Source organism: Cervus canadensis, chromosome 2 (assembly GCF_019320065.1).
Source record: "Cervus canadensis isolate Bull #8, Minnesota chromosome 2, ASM1932006v1, whole genome shotgun sequence".
In the NCBI taxonomy this organism is placed as follows: Eukaryota; Metazoa; Chordata; class Mammalia; order Artiodactyla; family Cervidae; genus Cervus; species Cervus canadensis.
Window position 1 is genome coordinate 79,881,258 of NC_057387.1, and position 25,946 is coordinate 79,907,203.

The following is a 25,946-nucleotide window of genomic DNA, read 5'->3' on the forward strand; positions in this document are numbered from 1 at the left end:
TGGAGGAAGACGAGAGAGACAGAAGCATTTTCTTTCTTGTACTGAGGTATGAACCACACTGTGTGAGGGTCCCGTCTTCTCTGACATGTCTGAAAATAGGTAAGATTTCTGTCTATCTAGAAGAGCATTGATGGCATTCCTACTTATAGTAGGGAGAAAGCTTGGGGAGCACAACAGTGAAAGTTCAGGTTGCCTCTAGATAAGGCAAGAATTGAGTGATAAGAGCTTGCAAAAAGGAACAGTCAAGGAAGGAGCCTAGATCAGGGCTTTTCAATCACTAACATGTATAAGCACCATCCAGAGATCTTGTTAATAGTCCATGGGTCCGGGGAGGATCTGAAATTCTGTACTTCTAATAAGCTCCCAGATGATACCATGTTGCTGGTGCTTGGACCATACTTTGAGTAACAGATTAGACTTCACGTAATACAGATTGCATAGTGTCTTATATGGGTGTTAATTAAGCTACTATAGGAGAAAATTTCATATGGAAATCTGAAAATATTCAGACAAAAATCAAGAAAGTTACAGAAAACATTCTACAGAAGATTCATTACTGGAATTGTTGATATAGAGCTTCTGATAATGAATTGTCCTTTTATTTTTTAAAAAAAGCATTATCTTAAAAATCAACAAAGTATTACCTTTAGAAAAAAAGGATTTGATTCACTTAACGAAATACCCTTCGAGGTGACAGATACCTGTAATAAAATGCCATATACTACCACTTGTCAACGGGGCCCTTGGTTGAGCCTTAGCAATTGTTTGGCTTGCTTTTGTTGTTTAGTTGCTCAGTCCTGTTTGACTGTTTTGAGACCCCATGAACTGTCGCCTGCCAGGCTACTCTATTCATGAGATTTCCCAGGCAAGAATACTGGAGTGGGTTGCTGCTTCCTCCTCTAGGCGATCTTCCCAACCCAGGGACTGAACCTGTGTCTCCCTGTCTCCTGCATTGGCAGGCAGAGTCTTTACTGCTGAGCCACCGGGGAAGCCCATTGTTTTGTTTACTACTTGCTAATAATTGGATTTGACTGAATAATAGCCTACAGATTGAGAATATAGTAAACATCAATTCTGACAGAATTACTGGTGGCAAAGTCTGCTTTCAGATTTATGGAAAGCACCCAAATTCCCTGCTTTATAGGCTTCATTCATTCACTCAATCAACATTTACTGAGTACCTATTATGTGCCAGACACTGTCAGGGATGCTGGGGGTACAGCAGCAGAAAAGACAGACTCAGGCCCACTGCTCAGAGTGTATATCCAAGTAGGAGAACATAAGATAACAGGAGAAGATGGTATAAAGAAAGGAAAAGTTTATGAATTATAGGATGATGGAAGAGAAACAGCAGCTATTTTAAATCACTGGAAGCCTCACTGATGATGTATTATTTGAACAAAGATCTGAATCCTGAGGATTATATGATTTTATAAGAAAAATGACAGATATCTGACTTTGTTAACAGTTAATACTGTTGGCTCATGTATTATGTCCTATGTGTATTTAATAAACCCACAATCCTTCCCTGACCTGGGTGCACGTCAAGGGTTTGGGATAAGGAAGTGGGGGGATTTTTCAAGTCTTTCTGATGAACAATTAAAAAATTTTTTACTGTTATGTTTTTAATTTCAATACAAGCCTATCACATGAGACCTTAAAATACAAGCATAAATGTTTACAGTAAAAGAGGTTACTGGGTAGAGAAGACAAAACTTACATTCCAAAATCAGAACTGAAATTTGGATTAGGGATCCCCAGGTTTACTATCTGTGTGGCTCTGGGCAAGTCACCTAACATTTATAATTCTCAGTTTTCATCTCTACAGAAGCAAGCTCACTCTACTTGCATGATTTAGGGCAATTAAAAAAAACAAAAAACAAAAAAAACTTGGTACACAGGAAGTACTTAAACAATTGTAACCATAATCTTTGCCATACATATGAAAGCACCATGCTCAGTATCTGACCCAGTGTAGGCGCCTGCCTCTTGGTTTCCTTCCTATTCATTTGCATTATCAGTTCCTCTGCAGTTTTTCATTTGTCCAGATAAACAAGAGTTGATGGTATGTGCACTTTTGCTTGATAGAATTTCATAGGACTCATTTCATCAGTGCATGATTAGCTTCAAAGCTTCGAATCTAACCCAGTTTTGAGATAACTGGGAAACGAACTAAGTGGAGAGAACAAATGCAGCATTGTAAGAGAAGCAAAAGTCAGCTTGAGGTTGTCTGATGTTTTTAAACTAACATCATCTTTAATCTCCTATGCCCTTCTTCCCAGATAATAAGAGCTGTGCACTAAAAGTGCTGAGATAAACTAATGGGGAACAGGATACTACAAAAGACATTTGAAAGAGCCCATGTAATTTACTGCATGTCTGGTTTGTTTTACTTTCCAAAGCCTTCCTGTTGCTCCAGGAAATTTGTCTCTTCTGGCAACCTTCGGCCCTCTTTTGGCCGGGGAGCGCTGAAAAAGCATTTGAGGGCAGGTAAACAGATGCGAAGCTTTCTAAGTGGAGGAGTAAGCACAGGCCTTGCTTCCTGGGTCACATCTGAGACATAAACAAAGTATCCTTTAGTACTAGCTTGTGAGAATTATTCCAAATGTAGGCAACCAAGAGGCTGCTGGCCTTCAGATATGCATAAACTCCCAACACGTTCTGACGGTAATTTACATGTGTGGACCACTAAAAGCCTCCTACTCAATGAACTGTATCCCTGGGGAGATGCTAGGCCTGGATCAGTGTGGGAACAACATAAGGGTGTCCTCTGTGCCAAAAAGGGGATTGGGCTAGATGGAAAATCCCCCAAAAGGACCATCTGGCAGCATAAATTATCCATTTAAAATGGCTGGTGTGAATTACTGACACCAAAGCCACCAGGAACATGTACAACATCCTTCAGTTGAGTTTTAATGTCCCCTCAGGCCCTGTTTCAATTATGACTTCCTATGCTGAATATGGACAAATGTAAATTTATCCACTGTCCCCTCCCACCCCCTGCATATATACCATGAAACTGCATTTTTCAACAATGAAACAGCAATAGAGAACGGAGCATCAGTCCAGGAATACAGTAAAACTGTGAGGGATTTCTCTAAAAGTATAAATTTTTTTTCTTAGAGAACCCCCCCTTCAATTAATTATATGCTTACACTATATGTGTGTGTATATATATATACACACACATATATATAGCATGTGTGTGTATATATATAGTATAATATGTAGTGTAATTACCGTGTGTGTGTATATATATGTGTGTGTATATGTGTGTGTGTGTGTGTGTATATATATATATATATATATCCTCCCAAAAAGGATTTAGCCATTAGACTTTAGTTATTTAATGACCATAAGGGATACAGTTATTCAAATGTTAAAATTTATGATCAGTTGAATCATAACATGCAGAAGAGAGGAACAGAATTACTCTGAATAAAAGAGTCACTAGGTCAACATATTCTATATTCAACCTACTCCCACAGCCCCCACATAGGCCCAAAGGAATCTACTTAAGGATCCAAAAGACAGTCTCCTGGTAGAGGAGCTTCATATACATCAACACACAAAAAAGCAGCTCAGTCTGTGTAAAACCAAGTTAGTATGACCCTCAAGCATAATGTCCTAAACCTATATATTTTGATTCTCACTTTCATAGAAGCAGGTAAACTGGCCAGGACTTTAACTGGCCTTTTAAAAAGGGTTCAAAGAACATCTAGATCTTTTAATTTTTTAACAGCACACAAGCTTCTCATTGGCACTATCCTGAGGTCGTGCTAATGTGCATTTGGCAGCACGGGTGGTCAGCACGTTCATTTAGGCCACAATGTATTTCTTGACTGCTATCAGCAAATTGGCATGGATCTCAGTGTGGGGTGAGCTGATGTGTAGCCCTCTGTAGAAGACCCATCACATCCTGAGCACCATGTTGATGATACTTAGAAAACGGCGGCACCAGAGGCTAAACTCCATCCTTATGCCTCCCGTATCACCACATAATGATCTTCTTATGTGTCTGTTCTCCACCCCAACTGTGAATTCCTTGAAAGCAGGAGCCACAACCTTCTCATTCAGCTTTGAGTTCCCAGAACCAGGCATAGTGCCTCATCCACAAAAGAGTTCCCAGTGAAACCGTGAGTGAATGAATGGATGAGTTAGGTAAAAAGATTAGGTAGAAGGGAGGCAAAATGAAATCTTTGCATTTTGGTAAAGGGAACAAGATAAAAGACTCAGCTAGTGGGGACCAAGGTTTTATTTTTAATTATCATACAGTAAAACTGCCTAGGGGTTCAGAAGTGGAAGGCATGCATTTCTATTAATATGAATGTTAACGCATGTATAGATTCTTGTAACCACCACCACAATCAGGATACAGAACAGTTCCATCATCCCCCAAGCCTCTGCTGTGTTGCTTCCTACTATAGTCGCACTCTCTGAAGATTCTCTTTAGATATGTTAGGGGGAGAGAAAGGAGTTAAGATTGAAGGTGAAGGGGTTCAGAGACTTTCTCAGTGCTTGTTTTTGCAGGGAATTACTCTGAGGCAAGAATTGGGAAGATCTTTTCAAACTTACTGTGCTAGGTATAATTCTTAGTTGGGTTATGTATATTACCTCATTTAATTCTCAAGAGCACTGAAATACCTACTATTATTGACAGATGATAAAAATGGGGACACTTGGTCTCAGAGAGGTTAGGTGGTTTGCCCATTATTACACAGCCAGCAGAAGCGGAGCCAGGATTACACTCAGCCTGTCTTTTTCCAAAGCCCATTCTCTACATCATTAGACTTTGCATATTGAGAAAGGTACCAGAGAGATTCTCCCTTGCCAATCTGGAGGTTATAGGCGCTGAGAAAAGTTTCAAAAGGCTTCTGATATCAGAATTAGTCACATTGCTCAAGACTCCAGAGTCAGGACTAAACTACCCCAGGAGGTTAGACTAGCAGTCATCATTTGCTTAGTTCACGAAAGATAGACATAAAGATAGCTGTTCCTTTTATTTTTATTTTCTCTTTTAGCTGTTCCTTTTAAATAGAAAAAGAATTGTGATGACAAAGCATATTTAAAAGTTTCCTCATTTTATAAAAATCCAAGTGCAAGCTGCTGCACAGGGAGCCCTTCTTTCTTCTCTAATGCTACTGATGCAGTTGAAAAAGTTGATGGATTTTTATTTTGATTATTAAAAGATAAAACCAAACCCAAAAGGCAATTAGCATAAAATGAAAGCAAAGGCAAATGGAACGCTGGATTGCGGTGCAGTGAAAACATCTCCGAGTAGAAAACCCTACACACCATTCTCAATCTTTCATCTCAGCTGAATGGCATCCTTGCACTGCCATCCTTTCATAAAAGCAGCAGTCAGGTACAAACACATGTTCATGTGGAGAAAGTCAGAAAGTCCACTGCTCTGAGCTCACTCCCTTCGCTTTCTGCCTGGCGTCGCTCCCTCCTCCCCACTACCCCCCCACCACATCTTAGACTTCACAGTGGCTGCCTGCCCTGCTTACCTGGCTCCACTTCATGCCACCCGCTGGACTGGCTTCCGCTCCCCGGGGAGCGCCCTTGGCCTGTGTAAAATGGCTCTTCACCAGGACTGTCCATTTCATCCTCCACAGACTTGAGGCGCTTCGTGGAGCTGAAATAACAAACGGGTACATGTTTAAAAGCCATCCAAACCACCCTTCCCCTGGACGTGGCATCTCTGGTGGAAAGAAAGCCAAGGGAGGAAGCAATTGGGTAACTCAGTGTAGTTTCGTGGGCTTCTCTGGGCTCCTGTTCAGTTCAGTGAGTCACTGGATGGAGAACAAACTCTTGGGTGTATGTTGTTCCAAGTGTCTGGGTTTGGTTTTTATTGTCACTTGAGTTGCTGCTGCTGCCACATCCGGTTCCTTTTTCCTTTGAGGAACTGCTGGCTGGCTCCGTCTCCTGTCTCCACCTGGAAGACTGGGTAGTAAGCCCACATGTGTATCTCCCAGAGTGTTAGCTGGGGCGTTGCCATCAGCAATGATCCTAGACATCTACTCAACCCCTCTGGCACCCCAGGAAGGAGAAAAATCAGGGCACACAACCCTTGAAGAAAATCCTGAATTGCCTTTTGTTGTTTTTTTGCCATATTTTCTCATCTTCTACTTAGATCTCTTCATTTAAAAAATATTTATTGCACAGTGACAATACCTTCCTTCTACTTTTGTCTCATTCGTTCACTGTTTTATCTCTAGTGCCTAGATTGGGACCTGGCCTCCTGTCACTGTGCAGGCTCTAGAGATAAAATGGTGAACCAAGACAAAAGTAGAAGAATTCTACTTATTCTCCTTGTGAGAATAAGGGATACGGAAAAAAGAGTGGCCCAGTGACTTGCATGCCACTTCTCTACAAGGAAATTACCAAAAATGAAGTTCTATGCCATCAAGTGGGGATGTTTTAGTTTTGGAGAAGTATGGTTGGGAAATCTCCAGAATATATTCTATTTCTTCCAGTTAAAGAACTGAGGTCTTTTTCTCCCAATTTGAGGTTACAAGAGTTAAAAGGTAGTGAAATGCTACATGCTGCTAATGTTGTTCTAATTGTATTAACTGATTATGTAACTAACATACCAGAAGGAGTAGATTTCATACCTGGTGTGAGTACTAGATGAGTAATCTCTTCCTCACATGTCAGGTACAGAATATTTAACATATGTTCATTCATCAAACATTTATTGTGCACCACCCACATGCCAGGCACAGTGCTAAAGGCTAGAATATTGAAATGAATAAGATATAACTCCTGTCTTCATGGGGTTTACAATCTCATGGATGAAGAACAAGAGGTAAACAAAATTGTGCAAAGAGAAATACAGGTATGATGGTGGAACCACATAGAGGTTATAGTGGGCTCCTTGATGGAGGAAGAAAACAATGATACACAGAGAAGGTCGGGAAATGATGCCCAGAGGAGATGGTTCCTGACCTGTCTGTAAGAGAGGGGGTTAGGAGACGGGGCAGAAAGAAGAACAGGGCAGGGACAGGTTATTATTCAGCTGATGCACTCCTGAGGCAGCCATTCTGGATTTTAAGATACTGAAATACTTTATCAACTGGCAAAGTGCCACTCTCAAGCTCCTCATGTTTGCCCCAACTTTGTCACCCCATCTTTGGCCCAGGACAGCCTCATGATCCCAAACCTAAAGGGTTAAGGTATGGCACATTAGAGGCATTCCAGGCTTTGGCACTGTGGCAGGGCAGGTCTGTCCTAACAGGTATGCTCCTATCACCCAGGTTATTAGCCATTCCCAACATCACTCCAGGAGGGAGGTGCATGTCAAGCAGAAACAATACCACAAGCAGTGTGGGACACTCGCAGAGAGCTGACAGGTGTTTACTATGGTTAACGTGGCAGGAGAAAGATGGGGTGAAGGTGATAGACGATATTGTATGTCTGGACTTTATCCTACAAGCAACAGAGGCTTCCTGAATAGATCTAAACAGGAAGTGACGTCAGGGTCATCTGTCAGAAAAGTCATTCTGGTAGTTGCAGAGATGACGGCTTTTGAAAAGCTAAGGGAAAAGAAGGGAACAGAACCTCCCCCCGGGAGACAGTTAAGAGGCCACTGCAGCCATCCAAGTAAAAAACTGAGGAAGGCCCAGTTCAACATACGAAATTCTAGTTACTGAAGTCGCCATTCCAGGAGTGTTAGCCTTTAAGCTCTATTCTAATGAAAGCTAAATCGCAGGAAAGCAACAGACCTATAGCATGCTAGCTTAGTATCCAAAGAAACAAACCTCTAATGACTTATTTAATGTCCTTTGCTTGGCTTTCCTTGAAGTTTAATGAAAAAGAGCCACTCAAATAATTTTTCTGTATTTTATGTAAAACTGCATCGAACAGAAGTACTTTATCAAAGAACATACACAAAAAAATTCCTACTACATAAAACCAGAAAAAAATGTGTATCTTTAAAAGAATTTCTAGTTTCCTTTTATTAGAAAAGATACATTACATAACCTAGTGCTTTCCCTTCTTGCCTTGGAAACCAGGAATCTTAGGGCTAAATGTAAGGAATAACTCTGGGTTCAGGTTCCTGATATAAGAGTCTCTCCTATCTTTCCACACGGTTTCTGCCCTCTCTGTATTTAATATTATCTGTTGTATTTTTTAAATTGAAAGCCACTTGAAATAATTTTAGTTAGAAGTTGAAAGAATACAAATTGGAAACAGAATAAATATTTTCTTATGTTCCCTGGCAAATGAAAGGCAAGACCTACATTCTCTGATGGGAGCTTGAGATCTGTGGAGAAGGAGATTATCAAGATTTTTTTTTTTTAAATCTCTAGTGCCTATCACAGTATCTGACTAATAACAGATGCTCAAACACTGCTGAATTGGGCTACAGATTTAGAAACAGTCACATGAGTGCTTGTGACAAGGATTCGCCCAAGTGTCACGATTCAATGAGATCCACTCAAAAGGCCAACTTCATTACCTGTCCTCCAAGTATCAATATTTTTCTGAGTTTCTAATGCTTTTGATTTCCTTGGTGTCCTCTAGAATAAAATGCAAATACACATGCATTAAGAGTTAGTTACTCAATTGCATTCGACTCTTTACGACCCCATGGACTGTAGCTTGCTATGCTCCTCTGTCCATGGAATTCTCTAGGCAAGAATATCCGATTGGGTCGGTAGCCATTCTCTTCTCCAGGGGATCTTCCTGACGCAGGGAGATTCTTCATCATCTGAGTCACTAAGGAAGCCCTACTCATGTGGTTATTAAATCCTAAAGGTGAGAGAGTCTATAGATATTAGCTGACCCTTCAGTTTGAAAGCAAGGACTGTTAGGGGTTGACACAGGATAAATGTTGGGAAGGTGGAGATACAGGCTAGAGGAGAGAACACATCCAGGAGGGAAGAAAACTAGAAGTGCCAGAAGTGATGGGTGGAGGGCTTCCAGGACAAAGTTTACTGACTTCATAAACCTGACAGCTGGTTTATCTTGATGAAGTTCTTTGGGATAAGAAAAGTATATTTTATCCCAAGTTTTACATTACCCCTTCTATGATTTTGAACATATTTATTGGAAGGAATACAGAAGCTACAGTTAATGATGTGAATCAGTCATTACTTTTGTCCCTTTTTTTTTTTTTTTAATTTTGGCCGTGCTGCACGGCATACAGTATCTTAGTTCCCCAACCAGGGATGGAACCCGTGCCCTCTGCAGTGGAATCTCAGAGTCCTAACCACTGGACAGCCAGGGAACCCCCAGTTATTAATTCTGGCTTCTTGCTCTTGACTATCTAACACAAATTTTATTCTCCCAGAAACACTTGAGGGACACAGGAAAGGACCAGTAAGGTCTCTACACAAGAAGGAGGATAAATACTCTTTTAAGTAATGATACACCATCTCTTCTTGGGTGTGGAATTTGTTCTGTCTTTAGCATTACTACCTAGAAATTAAGGGAAGACTATTAACTTCGTTTCAAATATTTGCTTAATTCCTACTATGTGCAAAGCCTAGATGCTTTATCTTGTCCCTAAAGAACAGCAAAATGCCTCTTCCCTGAGTGTTCCTAATGCTTTGAAGTAAAAATCTTCATTCACTCGTCAGTCTATATCGTGAGACTGCAAAGCTCCTGTTACTTGACTTTACATCCATAATGCCTTACAGATCTCATATCCTTGGGACTTAATACGTGTTTGCAGCTGAACTGGAAGAGTTTGGCAGGGGTCCCCAACCACCGTGTTGTGGAACAGTACCTCCTGTCAGATCAACAGCAGCATTAGATGAGAAATAAAGTGCACGATAAATGTCATGTGCTTGAATCATCCCAACCACTCCCCCCACCCCAATCCGTGGAAAAACTGTCTTCCTTGAAACTGGTCCCTGGTGCCAAAAAGGTTGGGGACCACTGCTCTAAGGGATCTGCAGTCCAGAAGGGGTGGCAGGAACTGCACATACCTCCAAGATGATAATAATAATTCAAAATAGCAAATGCTAACTGTCCATGAAAAGTAGAGATGCCAGATAATCCCTTCTGGGGGCTTCCTGTTGTTCCTTCCTGAAAGAGTGAGACCCATTCCTAAGAGGATTCAGTGTCAAAATAGCATGGTTTTAAAGTTCCAGTAACTCCAAGTTTGGTCTTGGAGCTCCAAGTTTGGTCACTTGGTCTGTGACCTTGGGCAAGTTACTTAACTTCTCTGAGTTGTGGGCTGACCCATTGTTACCTGCAACAGTCTGTACTGTAAAATTACTGTGAAGATAAACTCCTATCAGGTATGTAAAGCACCTAATACAGTGGCTGCCACAGAGCAGGTGACCAATTAATACTGGCACAGCATAAACAAAGACTGATTGGTTGATGAACTTTTCTATATGGAAATCTGGGGTATTCCTCTGGGCACAGTTCCTCAACTATACACAGATAATTCTGCTGAGTCTATATATTTAAAGAATAATTTTAAAAGAATCATCTTAGGAGAGCCTAATGAGAGCAAAACAAACATATTACCAAGTTATTAACTACTGATGCTGTGTATAACTACTGCCTTATCAGGGTTAGCTATTTGCAGAATATGGGAAGGACACTAGCTTTTTAAAATACGTTAAGAACCAGGCAGAACAGAAAGTTGAAACAAAAGGCAAAAAACAGCTGGAGAAGCTGGGATGTCCATGGTACATGCACAGAGCACATATGAAAAACAAACAATCAACTTTTAAATTAATCACTAACCACAAGTATTTGCAAAGCTTTTTTATGTTGACTAAGTGTAGTTACACACAATGTCCCTTCCATCAGCAAACATTCAAAATCCTCAGAATGTATTAATACCTGAATATGTTCAAAATCTCATTCTTTTGTTATAAATGTTTTCCTTGCGGGGGGCGGGGGGGGGTGGATGGTGCTGGAGACAACTTTTTTATACCCCAGTGAACTAGGGGGTACATTTAAATAACGTGAAAGATGATGGTAGGATTTGGTGGTTATATTTGGGAAAATACTGTTTCTTTAACTGTCTTCAAGTTATTGGTAATGACTAAGATGATAATTTTTTTAAGTAATGATGGTTAAAATACATAAAGTCAAGGTAAAAATGAGTCTCTATCAGGGAAAATTTCTATCATCTGGACATTGTTTTAAATCCTAATACACTTGCTTTAGGAGGAATATACCTTTGTCAAATGTTTTTCTGCAAAGTACACAAACATTAAAGATCGTTCTGCACCATTCTTTTCTTTGTTGTCACAGTCCAGTGCTAAAGCCAATTTGTAAAAGAATTCTGTGGGTTTAATGCCTAATCCCTTTCCCTCTGGTACAGGTTATCTGGAGACAACAGGATCTTGCAAAATGCTTCATTCTGATTTTGGCTTTGTGACCTCAAGGGGGTCAAGCACCCTGGAATTGTTATCTGGTTGTGTTCTTTTAGCTTTACTCTTTTAAAGGTCTCCCGTGCAACAGTGCTTGTGATCTGGCCCCACAATGCTGTCGGGCTGCATTTGCTTTTACATCTTCACACTAGGATATCAAATAGTTGCATCTCTCAGAGCAACTCCAATAGACCGGATTTTGAGAACTTTCAGGACACAGACGTAGGAAAAGAGCTGAAACTCAGCAGTAACGTTTGCTGTGGGCATGGAGACTGGGACTGTTGTCCCAGGGCCAACTTTCTGCCAAACTAGCCAAAACACTTCCCTAGTCAAGCCTTGTCCTTAATTTTCTGAGGACATGCTATTTTCATACTCCATCCTGCCTCTATGTCTTTGCTCATATCTTCACCCCACCCAGAACACCATTCCATGACTTTCCATCTCATTAATTCCGATTAATGCTTACAGTTTACAGCTGAACACAAGTCGCTCATTTTGGATAAAGCTGTCTTTAACTATTTTCAGCCCATGCCACAGAACTGACTGACTGCTGTGTAAGTGTGAGTTTGCATGTATATATGTGTATGTGTGTGTATATATGTGTGTGTGCGTGAGTTTATGCTGTTGTTTAGTTGCTAAGTCATGTCCGACTCATTTGCAACCCCATGGGCTGCAGCCTACAGGCTCCTCTGTCCATGGGAATTCCCAGGAAAGAATACCAGAGTGGGTTGCCATTTCCTTCTCCAGGGAATTTTCCTGACTCAGGGATGGAAACTACATTTCCTGAATTGGCAGGTGGATTCCTTATCACTGAGATACCTGGGAAGCGCCCCTCCTCCCCCGTACACATAGGCATGCTGCCTTGTGCATCTGCTCTCTCTCCTCAGTGACACTGAAAATCCATTAGGGCTGAACCCACTTCTGCTATCTATTACCAGAGGCACGCTGCTAAGTGTCCAGTAGGCCCAGAGTTACACATCAAGGTGTGTAGACTATGAAGGTTGACCGCTTTCAGAGCCAACAGTTAACGTTACCTGGTAGACGACGTGCTGGGTAAAGACCTCCTCATTGCTCCTGGGCTCATGCTGTAGTAGGAAGAACTTTCTAAATCTGAGAGAGAAAAATTGGGACCAGTTCCTGCAGCTATTGGTGCTAGAATTAAAAAAAAAAAAGAAAGGAATATCAGGTAAGGTCTGTGAATAAAAGACCAATGAGAGCATATTTCAGTGTTACATTTAACACATTTTATATTTGAATTTATATGGTTAGCTTATCCAAATTTATCAGTAATGAACTCAGACCTTAAAAGAATTCTGACAATAAAAATCCTCTGCATCAGAAGGACATATATTTTTTATAACACACCTTTCATCTTTCCTCTTTTTTTTGTAATGGTAAATTGTCACTAAGGTTGCCATATTCCTGGATGCTTCTAACAAAAATACCTTCACATTTTGGTCTGCTACCTTTCTTGAATGACCAGCATTCCCTGGGTTTTTCTAGCTTTGTGTGATCCTGATAGCTTCCACACATCTGTATTTTGGAATTAGTTCTGAATTGCAAATTCATCTTTTGCAGGTCACCCAATCCCAATTTCACGCAATGAGAACGTGTGATTTCCCCTTACTCCCAAACACCTCAGCACCCTGCATACACCTTTACCGTCTGTCCCACCTTCCAGTTCAGGCAAGGTCCTCAAACTATGGTCCCTGAGCCATAATTTCTGTAGATAAAGTTGTACTGGGGTAGCCTCACCCCTTCATTTACATATCATCTCTGCTTCCACATTGCAAGGGCAGAGTAGCTGTGACAGAGCCCATATGGTTCACTATGCTGAAAATATTTATATAGGAAAATTTGTCGACCTCTGATTCAAGGGACTGTTAAAAATAACTTTGACTACACATGATTTTCAGGGCTGACCCTTGAGTGAGATGTGATTCTCTGCACTTTTTATATGTCCTGGAGCCTCTAGATATCCTGTTTACAGGAGTAGCTTAATAAATATTTTAAAATGAATAAATAACATCTACCAATCTTAAAAGACAATTCTGTGTAAAATTAGTGGTGTAATTATATACATGCAAGTAATCTGTTCTTTTGAAAGATTATACAAGGCGGGAGCAATAGATGCATTTTTTTTTTTTTCTGTATCAAGGCATTAGTTTGAGAGTTTTAAAGCCCATAGAAGTGGATATATAAATAAATTAAATAGAGGCTCATATCCATAAGAAGAAAGGATAATTAGGAAAATCATGAACCAGGGACTTCCACTCTTTCAACCAATGATTACTGAGAGTCTGCTACTGCCAAGAATTATGCTGGGTAAGGAAGACACTTAAATGAATGACATGGTCCCTACCCTGAAACAGCTCTAGAGAGTTAGGCTGACAGATTAATTTCAATACAGTCCGATAAGTCCTTTGCTAGAGTTATTCCTAAATTGATATGGCTGCATAGAAGTGGGTATCTAGCTCAGCCAAGGGATAAGAGATTCAAGGGAGTAAAAGGGCCTCAGCAAATGTGAGGCCTGGGAAGAATGTTAAAAGGACAAGTAGGATTTATCCATTAGAGGAATGGAGGCATTCTAGGTAGAGGGAATAGCATTTATACAGGTAAGAGAACATAAAATGTGTATTGGATTATAATAACTTGGTAGGATGTGGTATATTAACAATACATGGGGAAAGAGGGGAGATTTAAGGTCAGGTGGTAAAGAACTCGCTTGCCAATGCAAGAGATATGGGTTCAATCCTTGGGTCAGGAAGACCCCCTGGAAAAGGAAATGGCAACCCACTCCAGTAGTCTTGCCTGGGAAAGTCCATGGACAGAGGAGCCTGGTGGGCTACCGTCCATGGGGTTGCAAATGAGTCAGACATGACTTAGCAACTGAAGAAAAACAATAACAATATGAAGGGTAGGTAGATTCCTTTAAGGAATATGAATTTGAGTTCAGTCAGTTCTCAAGTTTATAAGCTATGAAGCTCTTATTACACTCCAGTATAATGGAACTGTTGGGGTTATGCTGCTAGTATCTAATACAATCCCTTACACTAGGACGCAGTCAGTAAGCATTGGTCAAATGTAATTGATTGTTAGTCAAAGGAAAACCAACAAAGTGCAGGAATGCTATTGTCAAATCTGTACTTACAAATTAGACACGCCACCTGTCAGGAGGGTAAGTATGGGGTGGGGGGTGGGGCAACTGAAGAATATAATCAATAAAACCAGGGAGAGTCCAAGGGATAGAAAGGAGGAGCCTGGAGACAGCTGTTTAGGAGCTGAAATTGAGAATGTGTATTGACTTCTGGAGTGTGGTAATAGTGGGAAAGAGGGGTACAGGATAATTCCTAGGACAGATGCCTGGGAAACTGGGGAGATTGTGAAGCCATAATAAAACTATGGAATTAAGAAACAGCATGAGGGGCAAAGCAATTTCTAAAATAAACACTTAGTTGTTTGATAATGGCAATGGCTAGACCTTAATCACAACTATCATTCTATAAAAATAGTCACTGCTAAGAAATAGAAAATACTGAAATTCGCATAGACTTTCTGAAATTCAAACACATCTCTCAACGACAGGCTCTAATCGAGGAAGGTCTTTACTTCAAAAACAAATGGTTAGGCTTGACAATGAGTGTAAACAGAGTTCTAATGAATAATTTTGCTAGTCATTCCCTAATTTGCTTTTTATATCAAACTTATTTGCATAATTTCCCCTTTGATTTCATAATACTTTATGCCTTAAATAGGCCATGGGGTGCAGAGGGGATTGCTGTAATGGGGGCATGGTTCACCCATGACCCCTCTTAGCAGCCTGGCACATAATAGGTGGGTTTTTCTGTTTTTTGTTTTAATTTATTTGGCCGCACTGGGTCTTGGTTGTGGCACACGAGTTCTTCCATCATTCCTTGCAGCATGCAGGATCTTTTTGAGTTGCAGCATTCGAACTCTTAGCTGTGGCATGTGGGATACAGTTCCCTGACCAGGGATCGAATCCAGGCCCCCTGCCTTGGGAGTGCAAAGTCTTAGCTACTGGACCACCAGGGACGTCCCTTAATAGGCACTTACAGTTTGTGCCTTCATGGAGCTTAGAGATTGGCATCTCTTATTAACTAAAAAAGAGGATACGACTGGATTTAGATTTTCTTCACAAGTTTCAAGATGGGGTTGGTTGAGGCTTCAGCTGGATGGAGCACTGTGGAAACTGCATGACCCTACTCCTTCCTCTTGAAAGGAAACACAGAGCAAAATGTAAGGAAGATGGACTTGACTCAACGAAAGAAGTCTGAGGCCCGCTCTCTGCTGGTGAACATCCAGTTGCTCTTACATTTAACATTTTATCTATCATGCTCTAGGGCTTCCTGGGTGGTGCTAGTGGTAAAGAACCCACCTGCCAATGCAGAAGACATAACAGACGTGGATTCCATCCCTGAATTGGGAACATCCCCTGGAGAAGGGAATGTCAATCCACTCCAGTATTCTTGCCTGGAGAATTCCATGGCCAGAGGAGCCTGGTGGGCTACAATCCGTAGGGTCACAGAGAGCTGGACATGACTGAGGTGATTTAGAATGCATACACATAATCATGTTCTACTCTAGAAAATGTGTTTTGCCTTGATTATATTTTTAAAATGTCAAGGGAGCCAGAATAGGTGAAGGAAGAAGAATACTCGTGTGCATATGGTTATGTCCACTTCTCAGAGAGAATAAAAAAATAATTAAGCCCACAGAAATGCTCCTTAACTTGCCTGCGTATTTCCTTCCTGTGAGCTGCTTAGTACATTGTAGCTGTAATCTAACAACAACATTGGGTGTCCTGGCGGCATGTGACACCTCCCATAGCACCTACTGATTTCTGGTGAATAACATCAGGATTTGGCAAACTGATTATGTCTTGAGTTTTAAAACCTCACTAAATTTCTGAAATGAGACTGGGTTTCACACCTGGGTTACATAATCCTAGTAACTCACAGATCCAAATTCTGCTTTCTTCAAAAGAGTCTTGTAAGGAAACATCGTCTAGTCCCGTCTGTGTGTATGTTTGGTATGCATGTCAGCTTATGGGAGTGGATTCTGATTCAGTGAAACTATGACAGTCAAACAGAAAGGCTTTTTTATACCTGAGGGTAGAGGTCATGGTCAAAGTATCATTGCAATGCACTGGATATTCTCAGTGCCTCTAATCTGGGGAACAGGAAGAGTCTTGCCAAGTCACTAACAATTCAAAAGGTGGGCTTTTGGTAGGTTTTTCTGAGTACCTGGGGGCTCATGTTTTGAGAAGCACTTTATTTATTATACCTAACTTAAATCTTAAACAATCTTTTCAGGAAAGGTACATTTTCTAGATGAGGCAAACTAAGCCCCGGAGTGAGGTTAAATCACTTGCCCTGGATCACAGAAGGCAAGGAAGAGAGACAGCCAGGATTAAAATTCAAGGATGTCTGACCTCAAAAGCTGGGCTTTTTCTGCTGTACCACCCTGAATTTCATGTACAATATTGGTCTTAAACTTGAGATGATAAAAGGGTATACATTGTATCTGCCCCCACAGGGTTTATAACCTAGTGGAATAATAAAAAAAATTATACCTGAATATCTAATGCAAGGCTAAATGTGTTAAATCTCACAGGGGAAATGACTAGAATGTGTTAGGGAGGTTCAAAGGAGTAATAGATCTCATTGGCTTGTGGGATCAAAAAAAGGACTGACTCCAGGAAGAATGGGTGCTTAAGCTGAGCTCTCAAGGCAGGTGTGGGTTTAAAGAGGCCCAGAAGGAGATAGGAGAGGGTTCCTAGGCAAAAGGGAGTATGTAATGTAAGTTTGGAGGTAGGCGATGGAGTGATCTGTGGGATCCATGACACTTTCTGAGTGTGGGAGTGATAGAATAATGATTGAGTCTGAGGAAAGTTGCCTCGTGCAGGCTTCCCAGGTGGCTCAGTGGTAAGGAATCTGCCTGCCAGTGCAGGAGATGCAGGAGATGTGGGTTCAACTCTTGGATTTGGAAGCTCCCTTGGATGAGGAAATGGCAACACACTCTGATATTCTTGCCTGGGAAATTCCACAGACAGGGAAGCCTGACAGGCTACAGTCCATGAGGTCACAAAGAGCTGGACACAACTGGGTATGCATACATGAGGCAACAGCATACAGGCTGAACTTTGGGTGACTATAACTCTGGAGGTGGGGAAATCAGTTGGTAGGTTGATTTGGGAGTCCTGGCAAAGGGAAATGGAGACCTAAACTATGCTGTCAAGGATGAAAATAAAATTTTCACAGTTGGTATCTGTCACCTCTTCCAGGATAGTGAATAGATATAAAAAGCAAGTTTCTAATTATACACAATGAAAGGGCATAAATAAGCAAACAATCATATTATTCTAATAAATATAAAATATGTATATAATGAAATGTGCTAATGGTGGTATTATGTCCTTTTTGCAAATCAGGGAAATGCATCTGCCCAGGATGTCAAGCTGGGCTTCTGGAGCTAACGACTAACTGCTTGCTGGTGTGGCATAGAGATTATGGCCACTGCCAATCAAACACGGGGGTGTTAAGGAAGGACTGGGCCAGCCACAACACTTCCTGTCTGCTCCGTACATTGTGAAACTGATTTTTCTCCATGGGTACTTGACCATAGGCTTCATCATTTTTTATCTCTTATAAGATTTTTTATCTCTTATAAGATCTCTTATAAGATTTTCTACCCAACTAGACTGAGAGCAATTTAAGCTCTGTAAGGACAGACATCCCAGGGCATAGAAAAACTGCTGGTCAGGGCCTCGGAGAGACTGCCCTGCCAATAGAGTCTAGCCCTGCCAATAACCACCAGAGGAACTTGGATGAGTCACTTAAGCTCTTTGGACTTCATAATGCTAGTAATAATTATAATAAAAATGAAAATCCACTACCACTGCCACCAGCACCATTTATATCACTGATACAGTCATCACCATCACAACAACAAGGACTAACATTGACTAAGCATCACTTCCGGGCAGACACTGGCTAAGAGCTTTAAGCACCTCATCCTATTTAATCCTTACAACACCACTAGGGAGAACTGAGGCATGAGGAGGGTTAGTTAACTTTCCTAGGTCATGAAGTTGGAGGATTACACCAGGTGGCCTTTAATCCTACAGATCCCACAGTCTCTTTTTTATCCCCAAACAGCTGATGATCAATAAATATGTTTTGAATTAAGAAGAGTAAATATCTATTCTCTTCATTTGCACCCCCTCCCCCCAAACTTTAAGTGGTGCAAACTGACACTTAGAAATCTGTAAATACACATAAATGGTGAGAAAGGGCTTCTCATTCCTCTTAATCAGCACTGTGATTAGTCCAACCTAAAGCATTTGTGGATTTTTGCTCCACTGAGGAGTTTTCCTCAAAAGGTTAACTTTGGGGAACTGTCTCTTAGATTTTATTCCTAAGTCATTCATCCCCCTGCCCCCACCCTTCTTTCCTGTCATCAGTAGAATGTAGTCTTTGTGTCATTTCTTAATAAATGGTTTGCTATTAAGGAATCATTACAGTAATGTGGGCTATTGGAAGAAAGGGGTTACTTTAGTAGCCAACCCTCTTAATGACCTGCTCTTCAGTACACATTAGTAGTTGGATAAGGTTGTGGTTATTGAACTTCTGCCATCCACCAAAGACAATCTGCTCAGGCTTGCATTGTTGGAAAGAGAGGATGATGGAAAAAAATTTCTTTCTATCCAAAATTTCAAGCTACTCTGCCTGGGAGATGACAGGGCACTGAGTTTACAACCTGTTTAATGGGAATCAGCGGGGAGTATCACTTAAATGACTAGTGAGGCCAGTCTATGGTTAAAAGCACATCTTCTCTGAGAGGCTGCATTCTGTTGTCGTTCAGTCACTCAGTCATGTCTGACTCTTTGCAGCCCCATGGACTGTAGCATGCCGGGCTTCCCTGTCCTTCACTATCTCCTGGAGTTTATTCAAACTTGTGCCCTTTGAGTTGGTGATGCCATTCAACCATCTCATCCTCTGTTGCCTTCTTCTCCTTCTGCCTGCAATCTTTCCCAGCATCAGGGTCTTTCCCAATGAATCGGCTCTTCACATCAGTTGGCCAAAGTATTGGAGCTTCAGCTTCAGCATCAGTCCTTCCAAGGAATATTCAGGGTTGATTTCCTTTAGGAAATCAAAATTTGATCTCTTTGCTGTCCAAAGGACTCTCAAGAGTCTTCTCCAGAACCAGAGTTCAAAAGCATCAGTTCTTCGGCACTCAACCTTCTTTATGGTTCAATTCTTACATCCATACGTGACTACTGAAAAAACCGTAACTTTGACTAAATGTACCTTTGTTGGCAAAGTAATGTCTCTGCTTTTTAATATTCTGTCTAGGTTTGTCATAGCTTTTCTTCCTTCCAAGGAGCAAACATCTTTCAATTTTGTGGCTACAGTCATGGTGTACGGTGATTTTGGAGTCCAAGAAAATAAAATCTGTAGCTGTTTTCACTTTTTCCCCATCTATTTCCCATGAAGTGATAGGACCGGATGCCATGATCTCAGTTTTTTGAATGTTGAGTTTTAAGCCAGCTTTTTCATTCTCCTCTTTCACCTTCATCAAGAGGCTCTTTAAGCCAGCTCTTTAGTTCCTCTTCGCTTTCTGCCATTAGAGCGGCATCATCTGCACAACTGAGGTTGTTGTTCACCAAATATTTATGGAGCAACTCTAATGTGCCAGGCACTGCTCCAGGTGCTTGAGATCCATCAGTGGACAAGATATACAGAAACCCTTGCCCCGGTGGTGTTTACATTTTAAAGATTAAAAATCACACCTGGCCCTCCCTCAAATCTGCATGATAACTAAAGAAGATGGAATAATGGCCAATAGGTAGCCCCCGAGAAAGACTATGAGGATTTAGTAGTGGATTTCCAACTTCTAAAATAACTACTGAAAGAAAAGAGAGGTACATTTCTCTCTAGAGTACATACTCTAATATACTCACGGAGACTTTGTGAACTTGTACTCTAAGACTAGAGGGGACAAAAAAGTCCAACAACAGCACACAGTTCTGAGAGCCCAGCACACTTCAGTGTTGTTCTGCATGCCAGTGGCAAAGATCTTGTAAGAAAGTCCATGTCACAGGCACAAAGGAGTGAACATGGGAAAACACTTGGTCTTCTTTCTATCAAAGGCACAGTTGTAAACGTACAATGCTATGAAAACTCAAGCAAATCTGGAATCATCGTTAAAGGGAATTAACTTGGAAAGTAATTTATGGCAAGAAAATTCAACCCCTTTGTTATCTTCCTTTTACCATAATATGCTTCCTGAACACTGCCTATGAGAAAGGGCTTTTAGAAAGAAAAAAAATAAGTATAGTAAAATTAACTCATTTTATCAATTTGTGCTCTCGGCCAGAGTTTCCTGACTGTGGCTACGAGGGGCTGTAAAACTGATGAATTTGCATGGAAAAAGAAACCAGTGTAAGTAATTTGTGTAAGAGGGAACATGGACATAGACTGCTATAATTCAGACACCCTGCAGATAGCAGACTGCTGCAGTGTGAGCAGTTATGGGTTAGAAAAATGACCACACTGCAGTCAGTCTGACTTGAATGGAAATCAATCATAAAGGTACTTTCTCTGCAGCTTCAACACCACAGTCCTCAGCAACTCCTTTGCCAAGCAGATTCTGGTCTGTAAGCCACGTGCTGATCTCCTTTCCCCTTTCTTCCATTCGGAAAGATCTGGCCAATGAAGGCTGGGAGTGTGTTTTTCCAGAGTGGAACATAAAAGAGAGGCACTGAGCTAAAACAAGGGTTTCCCTCTATGTGAAAATGAACTTCCCTGCTATTATAAGATTGAAGCAATGTTTTTTATGAAATGAAGTATTAAGTGCCAAAAGCCAGCAGAATGTTTTAACCCTTTCAAAGGCATCGCTAACACAGAGGACTGTTTTCACACATTCATGTTTTGAATACCCGCGGTAAGGAATACATGTGCATGGGGTGGCAAGAAGGTAAACAGGAATTTTTATTTCTAAAAATTTTTTTTTCTTTTACTAAAATAAGAACCATTCACTGATACCCTCCTTCCTCCCCAGTATGAGCCATGAAGATGGTTCATCTTTGATAGATAATTACTAGGAGTTCAATTTGTAAATAAAGCATATTCAGGCACTTTATCGATAATCATAAAGTCCAGCCTTGGGTCTCAATAAACTTCCATATCTACTCTATAAAGGAAAGGACTGTCTGCTACTTATTTCTGTATTCTAAGCACACAGTGACTGATGCTTCATACATTCACATGCAACAGATGGATTATTGAGTTGAACTAAAATTATATGAGCTTGTTAATGAAAAATGGTGAGGGACTAATATTTATCAAGCATTTATTATGTGCTAGGCAATGGAATAGGTGTTTTATCTGAATTATCTCATTTCATCCTTACATGGGGACATGGAACGTGTATTTGTATTTATTCTCATTGACAAGAAGGAAAATGAGCTGTGTGGTTAAGTCGCAAGATCAGGATCACACAGATAAACATGTGACAGAGAGGGGACTTGAGCCCAGATATCTAGATACCTGCCAAAGAAACAGAGGTGAAACACACATTTCTCCTTGTCTTTCCTTCATCACTGGTTACTGGAGATTTAAAAGATTTAAATAAAAAAATATTTATCACCCACCACATAACTGGCAAAATGACTATCTCATCCTCCCCCTTCTCACTTCTTTCTTTTTAGAGTTCTGAGTGTCAGGCAGTGCCTTCACTGGGTGAAGAGCCAGACACATGGTCCAGCTGAGCAGCCCACAGTGGGGTTAGTGATGCTGACGAATCTCTTGCATTTGTGGCTTTTGCCTTTGGGACCAACATTGATTATATGCATTTTAGAGTATCATCTCGTCATAGCCTTTGGTTGAGGTCGAACGTGGTACCCGTTTAGTATACGATACAGCCTGGGCCATGGGATTAAGTCTTTTCTGACAGGGGATGGATCTGATGGCCTAAGAGGTCTTTTCACCACAATGATCTATAAACCAGGGATGGGCTTCTAAACGTAAGCCTCTTAACCAAGAGTGCACTGGGACTATCTGACTATTAGCTATTAGGAAACCAAACTATGTCAACAGATTCCCATCCCTACAACCTACAAATTCAGCCATCTCCAACAATTCTCAATATTTTCAACAAGACCTGTTTAGTTTTTTTCCTCTTCCATCTATTGAAAAATTCTGGGTGCTAGTATGTCCTCATATCAATCACATATTGGATCAAATCAGTTCCCAGTAGTTGACCTAAAATGTGGCTTTTCTGAGTGTGATTCCCATCAGTCTTGTCCTTGATGTGCCTATAGAGTCATCAGCAATGGTCTTTATAATCAGCAAGAGTTAGTGAGGACACTATATTCCAACAAAAATCTCAATATAGTATTTGAAGTCTTATTGTGGGGTAATATAAGAATACTGGCAGGCTTTTGGAAATCCCCAAAATGTCTTTCAGTTCCCTAAATGTTACCTATTGAATATGAATATCTGCTCTGTAAAAATCAAGGCTTATGAGTGCATAAATAAAGATTTTTACTAAAAACTACATTGGCAGAAATGACCTCCAGCATGCTGGGATTTTTATGTCCATAATGTAAGAGAAAGTGAAATTTTCAAATATTATAAAACCAAATACTTTTTAAACCTGAAAAAACCCACAGTGTGGCTGGCTACTTAAAAAGTTGTTAACATGTCAGTGTTTAGACTGAGAATTTTTAAATATCTTGCTATCCATTCAAAGCCCTGGAAGAGAAATTTCCAGGATAACATAGAAACATAGGCTTTGGCTGAAAGCTTGAGGAATAAAAATTTTTTGGATTCTTAAAGTAGACGAATTAGATCTAGTATTGGCATGCTCTTATTCTATCAGAATTACTAACTATGAAGGGGTCACTAGAATGGTCCTTGTAATAAACTGATTTTTAGAACATGAATTCTATAACCAGTCCCTGTTAATTTATACACACACACTCAGCACATACACACACACCTATTTTAAATAAATTTGCTGATAGTATGGTCGGCTCAAAGATCAATTCTGAGTGAAAGATCAGAGACAGAATCCCTGTTTAATAATAATCACAGTAGTTACCATTCTTGAGCATCTACTATGTGCTAGATGCTTGACATTTTCCACTTCATCTTTAAAACACTCCTGAAGGGGGTTTCTATTTCAATTACTCAGACATAGGCCCAGCACACAACTGGTACTTAATAAATCTTTGCTGATTGAATAAATGATGGTTACCTATGAGGAGAATACAGCTGAGAGGGGTTAAATGTTGCCCAAAGTCACCTAGCAGAGCCAGGTTACCCATTATCTCTATAACTATTTTATAATACCATGATGCCATCTTGCATATGATTTTATGTAATATATCATCCAAAGAAAGAATTACCTAGAAAAGATGATAAATAGATGAATAGATGAGAAGAGATCATAACAAAATAGTGTGTACATCAAGGTGTTGTTTTGCTTTTCCCTGAGACAAATCTTTACAATAAAAATATTCACAGTCTGGCAAATTTAGCAGAAGATTCAGCTAAGAAAAGAAAATAAGAGGCTGTCTAAATCTTGCCATAAGAACTCACTGCTTCAACCAGGAAGACTGTAGGGGTGTGTGTGTAACACACCCTTCGTGCACAGCATTGATTGATGGGTCTGCTGATGTCATGAGCTTGTTCTTATTGTAGCTCTAATTTCAGCTAAGATGGTGATCATAACACCACTGCCAGAGGACCCAACAACACAGGGTATATGCACATTTCAATTTGTAGGTAAGGGTGGGAACACTTTTTTACTTTATGTGGCTCTTTCTCAAGTGGGTGAGGAGAGTAGGACAGGAAAAAAAAATCATGTTTGGTCACACATAGTGTGAGCCAGGATTCAGAAGAATGAGTAGCTTGATGAAAATTTCTATTACTGCCAGTTCATTCCATTTGTTGCCGGCCTTACTGTCCAAATATTCACCCCAAATATGTCAAGAAAATTAAAAGAAAAAAATTTATACAACAAAGCATCCTTCTGAACTAACTCAATTTCAGTATTTATTTTGAAAATTTATTGAGTTATAGTAGAGGAAACCCACTAAATTAAGCCAGTAAGACTGGTAATTTTTTTCTTCCTAAGAGTATGGCAATATTTATTACTTTATCTTTCTATGAGGGGCTGATGAAAACTAGAAAATAAAACATTTGCAATGTCATAATATATTCAGAATAAGGTGGCTTTGACAGGCAAAGTGAAAAACATATACAAGGCCAATCAGTATTTTCTATTTCATAATGTAACAGATTTTCTTGAAAAACTGCACTTTGGAGACAGGCATTATGATTGTTTTTTAAAGGAACTCCTATTCTTTTGTGAGCTGCACATGATACCCTTACTCTGGAAGAGGTGCCATTGACTTTTACAGATAGAAAATGTGTGATGTTCATTTTAAAATTACTAGTAGAGCCTGCTATTGACCATCTAATTATGCCGAGTTCCATTTATAAACATAGCTAACCACTAAGTTTATGGAGACTTTTTGTGCTGCTTTAATAGGATATTGATCGAGAGCATAGTTTGAGTGGACTGCCATTGAATTGTGTAATGGCAAACAAGAGGCAAGGTCACAGCCGCTGTTCATGCTAGGGCTGCAGTCTATTTTTTATTATAATCTTTCTGGTTCTTCCTTTAATGCTCAAGCCCAAAGGCTTTCTTTCACAAGAAGAACTTGCGTAAGAATATAACCTTATTTTTAAAAATAATTTCCAAGCCCTGACCTAAGGTGAACCAACAGGCCACTTGTTCAGAAAAGAAAGTTTCATACTCCACTTTAACGAAGACCTAAAATCCAGCAAATTTTTAAAACGGCACCCCCAAAGGACGAGGACATTCAGAATCTCTTATCTTATACTAATTTCTTCATGAGTCTTTCTTTGCAAGAACATTTTGTAATTTTCAAGTTTGGGCTTGTCCCTGTCAAAGAGACTCATTTCCTCGTTGTACCTTGGAGGCGAGTTAATTCTGTTGTAGTAGCTCCATCGTGGCAGGTTAGACTGTTACCCAAAGAGTTCCTACTAAATTGCTGGCCAGAAAACCAAGGGCGTGGATGTGGGTTCCCCAGAGACGCACAAAGCACCTAGAGACTTAAAAAAGAATTTTACGAATGAACTGCAAGTTGGATCTTAGCAACGATTCCCGTGTGAGAATACAGAAGAGTGCGCATTTCTAAAGCAGCAAACAGCCACTAGGGTGCCACCTCATGCCAGGCTGAGCGGACGCCTTCCTCCATTCACGCCTGCTCTCCATTGACAAACACCTCGGGAATTCTGTAGCCACCCAGCAGCCTGGCTTTGTGGCAGAGCCAGGACGGTTCAGCTGCTGGATTTTAATAGATTCTGCAGCAGTGCAACGGGAACCCCAAATCGGTCTGGGTAACTGAGAGTGGTTTTCACACCCAAAGATTCTAAGGCTGGCCACAGTGTACTGAGAACCCAGGCTTTTCAAAATTCCAGGGCCATGAAGTCATCCCCAGCCACGAAGTTTACTTAACCCTTGCAGCCGGCTCGGGTGTACAAA

The 25,946-nt window shown here is 40.5% G+C and overlaps 1 protein-coding gene across 4 annotated transcripts in view; it reads right to left on the reverse strand.

The window, feature by feature from the left end:
• NFIA (nuclear factor I A) overlaps nt 1-25,946 on the reverse strand; it is a 396,205-nt gene that overhangs the window by 107,924 nt on the left and 262,335 nt on the right. For all 4 annotated transcript variants that reach the window (XM_043461143.1, XM_043461142.1, XM_043461144.1 and 1 more), the window contains exons 5-6: nt 12,380-12,497; nt 5,511-5,638 (exon numbers count right to left, since the gene is read on the reverse strand). In XM_043461143.1, the coding sequence (XP_043317078.1) occupies nt 5,511-5,638; nt 12,380-12,497 (246 nt within the window). The remainder of the gene's footprint in view (nt 1-5,510; nt 5,639-12,379; nt 12,498-25,946) is intronic.